The sequence below is a fragment of the Pistacia vera genome, unplaced genomic scaffold (genome assembly GCF_008641045.1).
Source record: "Pistacia vera cultivar Batoury unplaced genomic scaffold, PisVer_v2 Contig548, whole genome shotgun sequence".
Classification (NCBI taxonomy): Eukaryota; Viridiplantae; Streptophyta; class Magnoliopsida; order Sapindales; family Anacardiaceae; genus Pistacia; species Pistacia vera.
In genome coordinates this window covers 135,660-150,772 of record NW_022196388.1, presented here as the reverse complement: position 1 = coordinate 150,772, position 15,113 = coordinate 135,660, and the positions used below count along the sequence as shown (strand labels likewise).

Below are 15,113 nucleotides of genomic sequence, written 5' to 3'. Positions count from 1 at the left end.
AAGATAGCTGATCAACAATGCCGTGGTTCTTGCCAACACGCCCTTGTGATTTGTTTTCCTCTCATTCCCTTATAAATATATGCATGAGAGCGACTCGATTGAGAGGGACTTAACTGGATTGCTGATAGAAATGCAGTTTTGTGTTGATTAATCTAATCCAGTCATTGATATTTCCCCATCAAACCTTTCTGGGAAATATTCCTCAGCTGCAAAGGCAATGCGCACATCAGTCTCATGTGGAACAGAAACGAGATAACATTCAAGTTGCTTCATGTGTAATTGGCCTGAGAGGGAGAGGGCATCGTGATCCACCCAACTGGTTCTATGTTTGGAATCATATACTTGGTCAACTAAAAATTGTATAATGACTGAGGTGTCTAAACTAGTTTACGCGTATCTCAACTAATTTTCAGAATCCATTGAACACCTTATAAGCTTAATGTTCCAAGTTAAACTACAAATAATATGATAGACGATCCCAAGGTAGTTTGAATCCAGAAAGTTAATGAAGTGAACAAATCTTCTTGACCGGCCAACCACTTAGAGTTAAAATATGAATAGGTATTGTTCGCTTTATACCCTGACTCACACATGTTAAACACTTTTAATAAGTTAAATGAACCCAAACATTATAAACAGAATTCCAAATTCATCCACAAGTGTGTCATTATCTATAATAAGATTAGTGATAATGTGATTAAGCACCTTGTTCACATTTAATCGCTCAAGAAGACCAGAAGTAAAGGATAAGTACTACACCATAGAAGTTGAAATCATAAATATTGCAGAAAAGATAGGGATTGACTCTTAAGATTAGGTCACATCCAGGATCCAACATATTATTTGGCACCACTTGTATGTTGTGGTCATACCCCCATATGGCTAATTTGTTAGGGGACCGTATAATATCATCTCGTTCACATTTTCACCTTTGGTTTAGTTGAGCAAAAGTTTCAGATAGAATTGACTTATATACAACTTCGTGTTTAAGTCATCCAAGAAAATCTTGAGTAGAATAGATATATCATATCGGTTATATGTTCGTCCAATTAAAAATTTTCATATATTAAAAAATTAGGTTATTTTTGTGTAAATTTGAGTCAATGAGTCTGGTATTTGTTCTCTCCTTAATAATTGCCACGACAATTACTTGTATTTAAAAATGAATACAGATATTACGATTTTTCTTTGTTGGATTGACATACAAATGATGTAATACATTTATCTGATATAAATTATTTTAAAAACTTTATTTTTTTTGGTATTCGAGGATGTATGGGCCAATTTACGCGTGTCTTGATTATTATCCCGAGATCCTGAAGTTAACAGCCAGATAAAACCTCTAATGGTTACCCCTTATTAATAGTTGTGGAGATTCGAATCAGAACATTTTAAATAATATATCCAAGAATTCCAAATGAACCGTCAAACTATTAAGATGGTTTTTTTTTTAAAAAAAAAAAAAAAACCAGGGTAATTCTTGAATACTTGGAGGGACCAATGGGCCCCTTTGTCACAGGCTGGAAACAGAAGATTTGTTGAATGCATATTTGTTTTTGAAGACATGGAACAGATTGCCACCTTTAGTAGGAGAGTGACTTATCACTTCCTCAATTTCTATTTTATCCCTTTTCAATCCCATCTCATCAATTCATTCTTCCTCATATTTGGAGTGACTGAATGCGACCTACAATTTTGATGCTCATAATTTTTTTTTTTTGGTAATTGGGGTGTTTGTGTCAACTTGCATGCACTTTAACTAATCCCTAAGATTCATTGAACATCATACAAATCCAATGGATCAAGTAAGTCACAAAAGTAATAGGTAACCACTTTGCGAGACTCGAATACAAGACCTCTAGATAATTCACTCAGATGATTAAAGTTTTGCCATGCGGCCACAAAGTTGATGGTTTGCCAAAACACGTTTTAGGGTTCCTTTTTTTTCTAAAACTTTCGTTAATGAGATCTCAAGTCTAGATTATAATAAAAATGGTCATTCAAGACATTTATTTCATGCAATTGTTTTTTTTTAACAATAGATAAATAAAAGTTATTATAAAAGATAAAAAAAAATAACAACAAAAATATAGCATGATTAAAGTTTATGACACAATTAAAACAAAATTATAAATGAGTTAAATGAATTAAGCATGAGTTAAATACATCACAGACATGGTGAGTCATGTTATAACATAAATATGATACATTTATTAAACGAGTAATTGTATCATTCATACTCTAATCCAAGTTGGGACTTGTAACAAAACATAGTTCATATTCTGGTAGGTTTAGAAAGTAGATCCATTTTCTGTTTCTTGAACACACAACTAGTAAATGTTATGAGTGTTTAGCATTCTCTTGTTAGGTTCAAGACTGGGCTTAGAATTTAGAGGTCTACATAACATAAAATATGACATAGCTCCAGCTTGAGTTTGGGCTCTACATACAGGCTCAGATATCAAACTGCCCAGCTGCAAATCACAGTGTTTGCAATTCTTTGAATCTCCAAAATTTCACCCTTACAATGACAAGTTGACAAGTCCTAGGAGTCTTATATTATACATATTCTCTTCTAATGCATTTGACAGGAAAAGCGGGATAAAAAATTCAACAAAGGAATAAGATAAAGAAAAGAGAAAACCACTCTTCATCAAACCAATATGAAAAACAGATACACACAGTTAAAGTACTTCTCAAGAACTTTCAGAACTTAATTCAATCTCTCCTAGTTATGCCACTGCAACACTTTTTTTTTTTTTTTTTAACATTTAAAATTAATTTACACAAAGCAGCTAAGCTTAAGGAACTCAATCTATTACCACAGTTTTGGTATCCAGAAGAGAAATCAAATTTTCAAAAGCCCCCACTAATGCCTTCACCTTACTCTTCCTGGTCTTCACTAATTCACTTACAGTTTCTTCAATCACATTATTTGACAAATTAATGCCACGATTTTTTTCCTCCTTTATCACATCTTGTTGTCTCAAAACATCATTCTTCGATTCTGTTTCTGAACCGCCAACCTCATCTCCCTCAGATTCTCGTTTCTCATGGGTTTTTAAGCTAACATCATCATCACCTTCACCATCTTGGTTGTCCCCAATCGCCCTTTGCCTAAATTTCAGTCTCCTTGGAGTATTATCCTCAGGCTGAAGCTCAATCACCTTTCCTCTTCGAAAACTTAGCATTAGGATTGGACCACATTCATCTTTCAAGCTAATTGTTCCACCTTTTTTATGCCTATTCTCAAATTCCTTCTCCAAGTCTGATATTAGGATTTCGGTATCAGTTTCACCATTTATAGAGGAGGTATAACCATATGAAGACCATGATGCCAATGAAGATGTATATGATCGAGCAACCACAGTTCCAAATGGAGTGCCTTGCAAGTCTTTCTCCTGGGGAGATGAAGGCCGGGATGGAAGTGATTGAGTATCATTATTTTTATTCTGAGTCCTTCTGGCATAAATTCTCTTTTGAGTACTTCTGGCATAGATTCTCTTCCGACTATGTCTCAAGTTTTTCTTCCCCACAGCTTTCCAACTAGCATCAGTTATACCATTTTCACTGTCACCAAATGCCCTTTGCTTAAATTTTAGCCTCCTTGGAGTAATATCCACAGGCTGAAGGTCAATCACCTTTCCTCTTCTGAAAGCGAGCCTTTGGCCCAGATCACTGTCATCTTTCAAGCTGGTTGTTCCACCTTTCCACCGCCTATTCTTGAGTTCCTTTTCCAAGTCTGATATTTGGTTTTCAAGTTCAGTTTCGCTATGCATAGACAAAGATGCCAATGAAGATGTATCAGACCGAGTTCCAAGTCGAGTAGCCCTTGAGCTTTTTCTCTTAGAAGTTGGTGGCCAGGATCGACGCGATTGTTTGGCATGAATTTTTTTTTCACTATGTCTAGAGTTCCACTTTCCAGAGGGTGGAGTCAATTGAGCAGTACGAGTTCCATTTTGAACAGTGTTGAAGATTTTGTCATCAGGGAATGCAGGTGAGGATGGAGACAAGTCAATTGCAGGAACGTCATTTTTAATGGGAGTCAAATTTTTTTCCTCAGCATTTTGTCCAACCACAGGCAAATTGTTCTCTGTTAAATCCTCCCTACGGGGTTGCTCAGGTTCAGGTTTTCTTCTAGTCTTCTTACTCACACGAGAAATTTTATTCAGGTGTTTAGAGTTTTTAACATTCCAGCTCGAAGATCTCATGAGAGGAAGTTTAGCAGATGAAGAAACGGATGATGGCTCAGCAACCTTTCCCTTGCCCTTTCCAGAGCTCCTCATATCTTTGCTTCTGTTGTTCTTGCTTTTGACTTTTGTTTTGATGCTCGAACTTCCTGGTGGACTCATTAAAAGATTCATTTCATGGCTTTTTCTTCTACTTCTGTCTCCTCCACCATTTGAAAATCGCTGCGTTGGGAGAGAAGATTGCTTTGATAGATTAGATTTCCTCTTAGGATCAAATGCATGTTTCACTGAAACATCTATTTTCTTTTCCTTGAGAGGTGATGAAACCAAAACAGTTTCTTCCTTGCTCATTGCTGATATGAATGCATCAACAATGGCTTCATCGCGTTTGGATATCTTAGTCTCCTTGCTATTTCTAGCTTTTCTGTCTCCTCCAACATTTGAACAAATATGGATGGGGAGAGAAGATTGCTTTGATAAATGAGGCAACATAGGCTTATTCATTGGATTGCTAGCATGTTTCACCCAAAAATCTGTTTCCTTGAGAGGTGATGAAACTACTCCCTTGTCAATGCAAACATCAAGTTTGAACAACTCAATATCCTTGCTTTTCCTAATTTTTCTGTCACCTTCACCAATTGAATATCTCAAATTTGGGAGAGAGGATCGCTTTGGCAGCTTCAGCTTCATCTTTGGATCACTATTATGTCTCACCAAGCCGTTTGTTCCCTTTAGAGTTGATGATGAAACAACTCTCTTGACAGTGTGATCATCAAGTTTCCGTGCTTTCAAACTGAGAGAATGTGTACGACTAAGTGCCAATTTCTTCTTTCTCAGATCCTGGCCTTCAGCCAGTGTTTCTGTGTTTGAGATGGAAATGGGGCCTCTTGCCTTTATTTCAAGGGCACGTTCTTCTCCGTATTTGCAAAAATCATGGCACGAACCAAAAGAAGGTCTTAGATAACGAGAAAAAATTTTTGATCCACCATTAAGGTTGTCAACTTTTCCAGTGGAATTACTTGTTCTATGACTAGCTTCATGCTTGATTATATCTGCTATACCCAGGATATTGATTCTCTCCTTAGTCATTAGTTACCAAACAAGTTAACAGAATCAGAATCCTGCAGCGTTTAGACTCTATTCAGAGAGAGAAAAACAAGGAAAATGGGGTGATAAAAAAAATAAAAATGGAAAGTTAAAGCAAGGTGCTTACCAAGAATCTGATACAGATAAGGAGCAGCAAGTATCCCGAACTCTGAAAACTTCACAAAGTTTGTCAGACTGAAAAAAAAAAAATGAATCAAGATTTTGTGGTACTCAAAATCTTCCAAAGAAGAAATGCTGCATGTTACTAAATCTAAAACCACAGAAAGAAAGCTTTTGGGGTGTTCGAAGAAGGGTATAAGAAAACTATATCTGCACGGAATAATCAGATGGGAAAAAAAGATAAGAAAAGGAAAAATGGTGGATTGATAACATTCATTCCTTCGTTCCTTAAATTCAGCATATCAAACAAAAAAGCTACACATCCTAAACAATGCATATGTGAGTGTGAAACCATGAAGTGTTCAGAATTATGGTGCATTGGAATGTCATGAACAATAAAATGCTTGAATGCCCCATTACATTTTGTAGATAAATGTAATCCCAAACTCAAAATCTCTTGTGATAATTAGAGAAATTGTAGCCATTAACAAACTTTATGCTAAGAATCTGAAACTACCACCTTTCATTCAATCTTATGAAATGATTCTTTTTACCACAAGATTCAGTGACGATTTTAACATCCAAAAGATTGTTAAAATTTGTTCAATTCTCTCCATTAACAATTTGAAAAACTATTTATTTCCAATTACATGTCGAAAAAATATCCGTATTCTATATGCTTAATGAACAATCACATTTATCAAAAAACTAATACCGGACCATTTTCTTTTCACTTATCAAAAGCTCATTCCAGGAGAACAAATACCCCATCAACAGCCATATTCATTAGCAAAAGAAGTCAAAACCCATTTGCAGTTTGCCAAGAAAACATTAAAAATAAATAAATAAATAAAATTGATAGAAAAAAAACTTACCTTTGAGTCGAAATTCTTTCTTCATCAAAGTAGGAATCCCTACAAAAACGTGGTGGCAATGCAAAACCACGGCAAATCAAGGCACCAGGAGAGAAACAATTAAGTGTGTGTGGTCTCTAGCCGCTTTTGGTTGAAGAAAAATGGAACCATCCAAAGAAAGTCTCTCTTTTTGAAGGGCATTTTTTTCTCACATATTTTGTTTGAAGGAGAGAGACAGAGAAAAAGAGAAGGAGATAGACCAAAGAGACAAGAAGAAAAGGTCGTAGTCCATTATGGGCAATGACAGCCTCAGCCGTCACTGGCTTAACTATCTATAGAAATTATATCCACGCCATTAAAGGAATGAAGTAGAGGCTAATCTTAATTATCAACACGAAACAAAATATCCAACAAATCTATCTTCAATATTTAGGTGTTGCCAACTGAAAATTGTGATTACCAAGTAATCTTTATGAGATTGTTTTCATAGTCAAGAGTGGCTCATTCACCTACAGCTTCAATTAAAATTGTAGACATCCATTTGGCCACCTTGGATCCTTTCTCTTTCTCTCTAGTCTATAACGGATTAAATGCGGTTCCCAATTCCCATTGCAATAATGGCATCCAAGAGCTAAGCCTCTCTTCATCAAGAGCTGACCATTTGGAGTTAAATAAAAGGCGTGAGAGCTTCAACCATAAAAGCAGTTTCATTTTATATGATTTTTGCAAGAATTATTACTAATATAGTTTTCTTTCGACCCCATCGCATTATAAATAAATGTCCAATGGCTTTAATCAGTGTTAGNTTTATTTCCAATTACATGTCGAAAAAATATCCGTATTCTATATGCTTAATGAACAATCACATTTATCAAAAAACTAATACCGGACCATTTTCTTTTCACTTATCAAAAGCTCATTCTAGGAGAACAAATATCCCATCAACAGCCACATTCATTAGCAAAACAAGTCAAAACCCATTTGCAGTTTGCCAAGAAAACATTAAAAATAAATAAATAAATAAAATTGATAGAAAAAAAACTTACCTTTGAGTCGAAATTCTTTCTTCATCAAAGTAGGAATCCCGACAAAAACGTGGTGGCAATGCAAAACCACGGCAAATCAAGGCGCCAGGAGAGAAACAATTAAGTGTGTGTGGTCTCTAGCTGCTTTTGGTTGAAGAAAAATGGAACCCTCCAAAGAAAGTCTCTCTTTTTGAAGGGCATTTTTTTTCTCACATATTTTGTTTGAAGGAGAGAGACAGAGAAAAAGAGAAGGAGACAGACCAAAGAGACAAGGAGAAAAGGTCGTAGTCCATTATGGGCAATGACAGCCTCAGCCGTCACTGGCTTAACTATCTATAGAAATTATATCCACGCCATTAAAGGAATGAAGGAGAGGCTAATCTTAATTATCAACACGAAACAAAATAACCAACAAATCTATCTTCAATATTTAGGTGTTGCCAACTGAAAATTGTGATTACCAAGTAATCTTTATGAGATTGTTTTCATAGTCAAGAGTGGCTCATTCACCTACAGCTTCAATTAAAATTGTAGACATCCATTTGGCCACCTTGGATCCTTTCTCTTTCTCTCTAGTCTATAACGGATTAAATGCGGTTCCCAATTCCCATTGCAATAATGGCATCCAAGAGCTAAGCCTCTCTTCATCAAGTGCTGACCATTTGGAGTTAAATAAAAGGCGTGAGAGCTTCAACCATAAAAGCAGTTTCATTTTATATGATTTTTGCAAGAATTATTACTAATATAGTTTTCTTTCGACCCCATCGCATTATAAATAAATGTCCAATGGCTTTAATCAGTGTTAGCGTTTCGAATAGCCTTTTATGCTTAAAACATGATTATACACATGCATAAAGTGAGATCTCTCAAGCCATAGTCATTCTGCAAATTGCACTCAAAACAATAAGGATGTATCAGCATAAGTCCAACTAGACAGTGAAAGTGAAAATACACGGAGGAAATTCACTATAGGGTTTGTCTTCTTGACAAAGCTATGCTCATATATACATTTAAAAAAAAAAGTAAAACACCACTACAGTACCAAAACAAAAACACAATTGATCCAAGGACCCTCAGTTGCTGCCGAAAATTTCTGGCAACACACTGCAACAGCCATTGGCAGGCAATTGTAACATCCACAGCCATTTCTCAGCCATATGGGAAATTATTTGAGTCATTTCTGATAAAAAGAGAGGCTTATGAAAAAAGATATTTATTACTCCATGGGTTAAACATGCAATCAAGTCAACTTCATTACTCCATGGGTTAAACATGCAATCAAGTCAACTTCTAATACAGGAAGCGTCGTCAAATTGCTGGGAGAAGTGGTCATGCTGCAAGGTTTAAGGAACAAGGGAAAAAACTAGTGGCGACTTATGTGACAATTTCTCTAACCAACCAATCCAAAGTTGGGAAGGCAAAGTACAAGACCAGGAAAGAAGGGATGGCGAACACAAAAGTGATAAGAATGTAAAGGGCCAATATGGCCGCACTGACAGGAATTGCATACAAGATAAAGAGAACGAGTATGATAACCAATGGGAACTTGGCCGTCAGCTGAGCAAAGAAAACCAAGGACTTACGAATGGATAAGTGAATTCTTTCAGCATTAAGGTAGCTACAGAGGATACGGTCATGGCCCCCATCATGGTTGACCTCAGACCGCTGCAAGGAGTGAGTACGAGACGCTCGTCTATTATTCACATGACTAACGTGATTCCTCGCAGCTGAATGTCTATTCGAGGAACAAGCTGGTTGATGACCTCCATCAAAAGAATGGTATGCTTTTGACCTGTCACCATTCATACTTTCGACCATCCAGAGGAGGAAGTAGTTCTTGTGTGGAAACTTGAGATTCCCCTTGCAGACCAACCGCAAAGATAACAGATTACACCAAGGGCAAGAGATAAAAAATGGGAGCTGAAGCGGTAATGTCGGCAATTTCACAACAGCACGCTGCAGGCCTAGAACACAATTCTTGCAGAGGGTGTGGCCACACCACAAAACATAAGGCACATTCTCAACCATATTGAAGAATTCCCAGCATATCGGACATTCCAATCCCTCTTCACCGCTGTTGTTTACAGGAATTTCATCATCTGACAATTCTGAAGAAACTTGACTCAGCTTCAATAAGTCCTTCTTCAATTTGATGGCTCGAGAGAAGGTCCTTGAAGCAAAGCTCCACATGGCAAACTTGTAACACTTTTAAAAAAGTGTACTTGTTTAAGAATGCAACGCGATATAGATATATATTTGAATCTTTCAATTCTTAAGCATAACAATCAAAAGCATCCATATGAATCAAGCCTGAAAATATTTTACATAAATCATTAACAGTTCTAAGTTGCCATGATAAACAATAGAGTACTGCTAATATCTTTAAATTTTTCATTCCAAGTCATGTGTGTCCTTTCGCAAAGTAAAGTACCATAATCCACATGTATATATCTGTAAAAGAATGGTAGATGAAAATTTTGTGATACATAACAATATCTCTAGCTTTATGAGCTTAAATTAAATGAGCTGCTACAAACTCGCTTCCTCTTTAAAACTTCCATTTTCATACATTCCGCACATGAATTTCAAGTTAACACAAAACAATCCTTTAAATAAATTGGAAAAAAAAAATCCTTTAAATAAAGTTTTAAAAGAATTCTAGAATTTATGCTCAACCAAACAAAACATGATGACATTTACACTTCCCCAAATCCCCACAAAGAATTCATCTCATCTGAACATATTTTCAATAAGTAAATGTAAACCAAATTCGAAAGCAAACGAAAAGAGCTGTGTTGTGTTTATTTCGGATTTTCAATTTTCCCACAAGACAGAAATGCCAAACAAGAACAGATTATCCGTAAAAATTATAGATTAGCCGCTCATGAAAAACATGTAAACTAGTAACCATCACATACATTAGAAAGCAAAAACAGAGAAAAGTAATTGAAATTCGAGAATTGAAGAGCTTAGTTATAATTAAAAAAATTCCTTACCAGAAGAAGAAACGTAAACATGGTTGTATGTGTGGGTGAGTCTGAAAGAGTAGGGAAGATTTGTAGAGATAAAAGAGAGTGTGTGCGTGTCTTTATATCTGCGACCCAAGTGCAAGAATTAAGATACAGACGCCTCCTCCCCAGCCATATGCCAAGAAGTGCCGTTCGGTTTCAAAACTACTCAAACGACTACGTTTTTGCTTAATAATCTATTTAAATTCATGATTGTAACGGGCTTTGGACCTACTTTTGACCGAAATTGGAGGGGCCTCGCAGGCCTAAAGTTCTCAATAGGTTTTAGGTTTTGGGCCGATCATTGTCACAAATAGTAGAAAGAAGAAAGATAGGCCGTTAAATACATCTTCTTAATTTGTTTCACAAACGCGATATGGTAGCTTGCATTTGATTAGACGAGACGTATTATTGGGTAGTTAGAATCTATTATAAACTGATCAATTACAAGTTGACACGTCGTATTTGTATGAAAAAATTAGTGAGAAATGTTTATCAGAGTAGTGTTACTCATTAGAAAAATCATGGATCAAGAGTGAAGTCTATGGTCGACACATGTTCAGATAATTGATTAACAAAAAGTTTAGTTGGTTTCATTTATTTTAGGGTTTCTTATAATAATAACCCATGTGTTCGGCTTTTTGATAGTGAGCCCTCACTGGTTTCGAAAATATAACTTTAGCCCTCATGTGTTTGGTCTTTTTTGAATTGAGCACCCATTAGTTTTAGAAATGTTATCAATTCAACATTCATATTTGTCAACAATTTTATTAATATAACATCCAAAAAATATATTAACCTCTCAACATTATTGACATATTTTGGTAAAAACATTATTTCCTTTAAACTTAAATAGAATAACCTAACGGTATCTAAAAAATAGGAGTTAAGATCGCAATTCTGAAACCAACGGGTGCTCGCTACAAGAGAAAACCAAACATATGGGGGTTAAGGTTGCTTTTCCAAACTCAACAGGTGCTCACTAAAAAAAGGTCAAACAAACGGGATTTGCTACAACAAAAAAAAACCCTTTATTTTATTTATCAGAAGGTGAGGAATAATAATAATATTATTTTTTTAAATAGTCTAAATATGTGCCCTCTACCTTTGATATAATAGAAAGTGCTCTGGACCTGTTTGATTGGGTATATCTATGAAACAAAAGAGTTTAAAGTTATAAACACTTTTGAAATTTAATTTTTTTTTTTTCCTAATTACAACTTAAAAGTTACTTCTAAAATTTTAAATGATCTATTTTTACATTTTTTTAACTTTTTTAAAGTGTTGAAACTTTTAAGCATGTGACTACGACTCTGAAGAAGTTACAATCGAATGAATATTAAATAATACAACCATTTAGTATGTAAATTTATTTTCATATGGAAAAAAAAAGAAAAAAAACCAAGGACACCCACAAATTTATCTTTTAGCAAATTTTGATGTCATGAATCTTAATTTCTTATCTACACACTAAATATTTTGACTAGGAATCAAATTTAAGTTGATAAATATTCAATTATATCTCATAAGAGTAATGTTACGTATTCGAAGTTGGGATCTCAATTTTGAACCTAAAGTATTAATTATGTGATTCTTGATAAGTCAGTTACTACGTTAATTATAAGAAACACAATATTACATCACAAAAATCTTACAATTAATGTGATATTAACACATTAATAATTACATTAATTGAGATCTCTCAACTTTGTATACATAATATTACTATTCTTACAAATATATCCACCATCTTAGCTTAAATTAGGTGAATTGATATATAATTAGACGATGAGACTTAAGCGATAAATTGAATTTATGAAATATATGATGATATTTTTAAACTAAAAACAAAATATTAATAAAAATAAAAGAACGTACACACATTTTTATAGTATACCAAACAGTTGTCCAAAAAAGTACAAATCCTTTTGCAATATACTTATGGCCAAAAATGATTACAATTGTTTCAATCTCTTTGCTTCTAACATTTCCAAACCTAAAATAGAATAATAAAAATTCTTATCACTTTCTTTAAACAATGAGAAAACAAATACTTTGTAAATTATCATAATGTGTGGTCCAAACAAAACCTATATATATATATATATATAGAGAGAGAAATATAAATGGCCATTTATATTAAGAGGTTTCAGGTTGAGTTAAGTTGAGTGAAATGAGGACTTTGAAGAGCTTCCTGAAGCAGTTCATGATCATCCCAACAATCTCTATATGTCTCCAGATTGGATTCGGCATTTACTAAGGCTGATATGCAAAGCCCTTTTCTCCATTCTTCTAAGCGAGGGAATCCGATATTTTCTGCATATTTATCACAGTACTGAAAGAAACACATGCAAAACCAGATAATTAATTAATATTTATAAGTAATTAAAGGTAATAGAGATAAGTAATCAATTAAGGTAACCTCAAAATTAGCGATGTCGTGAGTGTAATGTTTGGGAATGCCAGCAAGATCCCTTGAGTGATAATATTCCTTGATGGAAAGCATCATGTCATCCCATGATGGGAGTGTTCTTTTCCCAGACAGTAGTTGAGCTATCCATTTTGCTTGTGACTCAAAGAAAGGGAACCCTATCAACTGTATATCATCATCATCATCAATCAAACCCCAACACTCATATATATAAAAAAGAAATACCTTGACTTGCTTTTAAATCAAAAGATTTGCATGTGTTAAATATTTCCCATGAAATCAATGACAAAAATATTCCATCTGCTACATAGAATAAGTATGAGAATATAGAAGATTATATATGGATAACAAAAAGATTAATATACCTTTCGAGGAATGCCAACAAAAGAGAGAGAGGGAGCAAGAGAAGGAGGGAAAGTATGCTCATACAAAGGTCCCACTCTGTCATCATCCACAACTACTATTCCTTTTGTGTCAAGAAATGGGAAAGCATATGAATACCTACAACACACATTCATATAATATAAAGTTAAAGTTAAAGGTATACCATTATTAATTAAACATCCATTAATTCAATAAAGATTTTCTACTAACAAAAGCTTCACCTAGCTAGCTATATAAATTATATTATGCATGTCATTAGGTCCCACAGAAGAATCTCCCAGTCAAAAATAAAATGTTCATGATCATAATCTTCCAATCAGATAACTTTTTTGACATTGGAAATCTTTAAGTAAATGGAAGAATTTATATGATAAGGTCAAAGAGTAAAGCTTTGTTTGGAAGTACTGAAAAAAAGTTAATCAAACAGTTAAAGGGTTTCTTTTGCTACTTAAAGTTCGAGAACTACTTATTTAACAAACCTTTTTCATCTAATGTTACTGAAATTCTTTTACAGAATAACATCTAAACATGTTGACCATCATCATTTTACGATCAAATCTGGATAAATTGTATTTCTTCCTTATTCAATTCCTAATTATAAATTACCCTGTGCAATATAGCATAGTATCTGCAATGACCCAAGAGCCGTCTACAAATGTGACCCGTCCATCTTCTCTTAGCAGCTCTATCTGCAACAATTCATTAATTACATAGTTATGTCACATTAATGTCTTAATTTGTAATTAATATGAAACATTAGTCGTTGAAGAAACAGTTAGCTAGAGCCTTACCTGTGGATGAAGATGCAAGTTCTTATGTTTAGATAGAACTTTAGATAAACCCTCAGAAATATTAAGAGATTTTGCACTAAGATGAACTTCCTTTGCCACTTCTACAAGCTCTATCGATATATCTTGTCCACTTAATGAATTCCCAACAACTACCACAACCTGCATTATTAAATTAAGCTATAATATCTTTTAAATTTTCATTTACATTTAGATTTGTGATCCCGAGATTGTTTCTATCGGACTATTATTTTAAATTATATATATTCATTCCAATATAATCTTAGAGAAAAATCTTGTTTTACCTCATTACGAAATGGTTCCGGAACTCTATAAATGTGACTATGAAGTTGCTTCCTTTTCCATGAATCCATTCCTACACATAATTAATAAATTAATCAGCAATGAAAGATAATATATGCATGATTAATTTACATTAATTCATGATCATCAATGTTTTACATTACATACCTTTAATGGAAGGCAACCTCGGGTGAGAATAATGGCCAGTAGCCACAACCACTGCATCAAAAACTTCTTCCACAACTTTCTGATCAGCCTTCTTCTCTTTGCTTTTCACAACCCATTTCAGATCTTTACCGAACTCTCCATAATCCAACATCCCCACATACTCAACCCTGGTGTTAAACCTAATCATCTGCCTCAATCCAAACCACTCACAGAAATCCTTTAGATACAGCCAGAGCTCCCTGTGCCCCGGGAATCTCCTCATGTCTCTTCCTTTCTTCACCACAAATGGGAAGTCAGTGTACCCCATGATCTCTCTCGGCGATATCAGCCTCAGAGATTCGTAAAGACTGCTATGAACCTTGAGAAATTTGTTCCTCCCTAAAGGCTCCTCACTCTCTACGTTAGGATCGTATAACCATTGCCCACCAACATCGTGGTTTTGTTCCAAAACCACAACACAGTGACCCTCTTTTCTCAACTCCCTCGCCGCCACCAGCCCCGATGGTCCGGCACCGATCACGCATACATTCTTTGATTTGAACATTCTTTGATGTTGATCAGAAACCATTGTAGTTTGTGTGAATGAGAAAATTGTGAGTTGTGAATTAATGTGAAACGTGTTTTGGGTTATGGACTTATGGGGTTTTTATAGATGAAATTATAATTAAAAATATTTATAAAAAAAAAGATGATGATATGTTAGAACAGTGAGTGGTTGGCAATCTGGGAGACACACGTGATATTTCAAAATCATGG

At 34.7% G+C, this 15,113-nt stretch overlaps 3 protein-coding genes across 3 annotated transcripts; all 3 read right to left on the bottom strand.

Annotated features, from left to right (window-relative positions):
* Positions 1-2,631: 2,631 nt before the first annotated feature.
* LOC116107740 lies at positions 2,632-6,887 on the bottom strand. The gene is made up of 3 exons (XM_031394033.1): positions 6,272-6,887; positions 5,404-5,452; positions 2,632-5,311 (listed from the first exon to the last, which is right to left on the bottom strand). Exon 3 carries the CDS (start codon positions 5,277-5,279, stop codon positions 2,811-2,813), a length of 2,469 nt encoding a protein of 822 aa, XP_031249893.1. The 5' UTR covers positions 5,280-5,311; positions 5,404-5,452; positions 6,272-6,887; the 3' UTR covers positions 2,632-2,810.
* Positions 6,888-8,212: 1,325 nt separating this feature from the next.
* LOC116107817 lies at positions 8,213-10,406 on the bottom strand. Its single transcript, XM_031394105.1, has 2 exons — positions 10,272-10,406; positions 8,213-9,471 (listed from the first exon to the last, which is right to left on the bottom strand). The coding sequence occupies exons 1-2, from the start codon at positions 10,290-10,292 to the stop codon at positions 8,650-8,652; spliced, it is 843 nt and encodes a 280-aa protein (XP_031249965.1). The 5' UTR covers positions 10,293-10,406; the 3' UTR covers positions 8,213-8,649.
* A 1,769-nt stretch (positions 10,407-12,175) lies between these two features.
* LOC116107807 (flavin-containing monooxygenase FMO GS-OX-like 9) lies at positions 12,176-14,955 on the bottom strand. Its single transcript, XM_031394093.1, has 7 exons — positions 14,358-14,955; positions 14,192-14,262; positions 13,890-14,048; positions 13,705-13,787; positions 13,080-13,215; positions 12,706-12,879; positions 12,176-12,618 (listed from the first exon to the last, which is right to left on the bottom strand). The coding sequence occupies exons 1-7, from the start codon at positions 14,923-14,925 to the stop codon at positions 12,433-12,435; spliced, it is 1,377 nt and encodes a 458-aa protein (XP_031249953.1). The 5' UTR covers positions 14,926-14,955; the 3' UTR covers positions 12,176-12,432.
* Between the last annotated feature and the right edge of the window lie 158 nt (positions 14,956-15,113).

What these genes read in the sequence shown, in the direction of transcription:
- LOC116107807 (XM_031394093.1), bottom strand. Translation starts at nt 14,925, where the DNA reads ATGGTTTCTGATCAACATCAAAGAATGTTCAAATCAAAGAATGTATGC. An exon ending in CGGAACCATTTCGTAATGAG is followed by an intron (nt 14,049 to 14,191) that starts GTAAAACAAGAT and finishes TTAATAATGCAG; the next exon opens with GTTGTGGTAGTTGTTGGGAA. An exon ending in ACGACATCGCTAATTTTGAG is followed by an intron (nt 12,619 to 12,705) that starts GTTACCTTAATT and finishes TGTTTCTTTCAG; the next exon opens with TACTGTGATAAATATGCAGA.
- LOC116107817 (XM_031394105.1), bottom strand. Translation starts at nt 10,292, where the DNA reads ATGTTTACGTTTCTTCTTCTG. An exon ending in TGTTTACGTTTCTTCTTCTG is followed by an intron (nt 9,472 to 10,271) that starts GTAAGGAATTTT and finishes AAGTGTTACAAG; the next exon opens with TTTGCCATGTGGAGCTTTGC.
- LOC116107740 (XM_031394033.1), bottom strand. Translation starts at nt 5,279, where the DNA reads ATGACTAAGGAGAGAATCAATATCCTGGGTATAGCAGATATAATCAAG.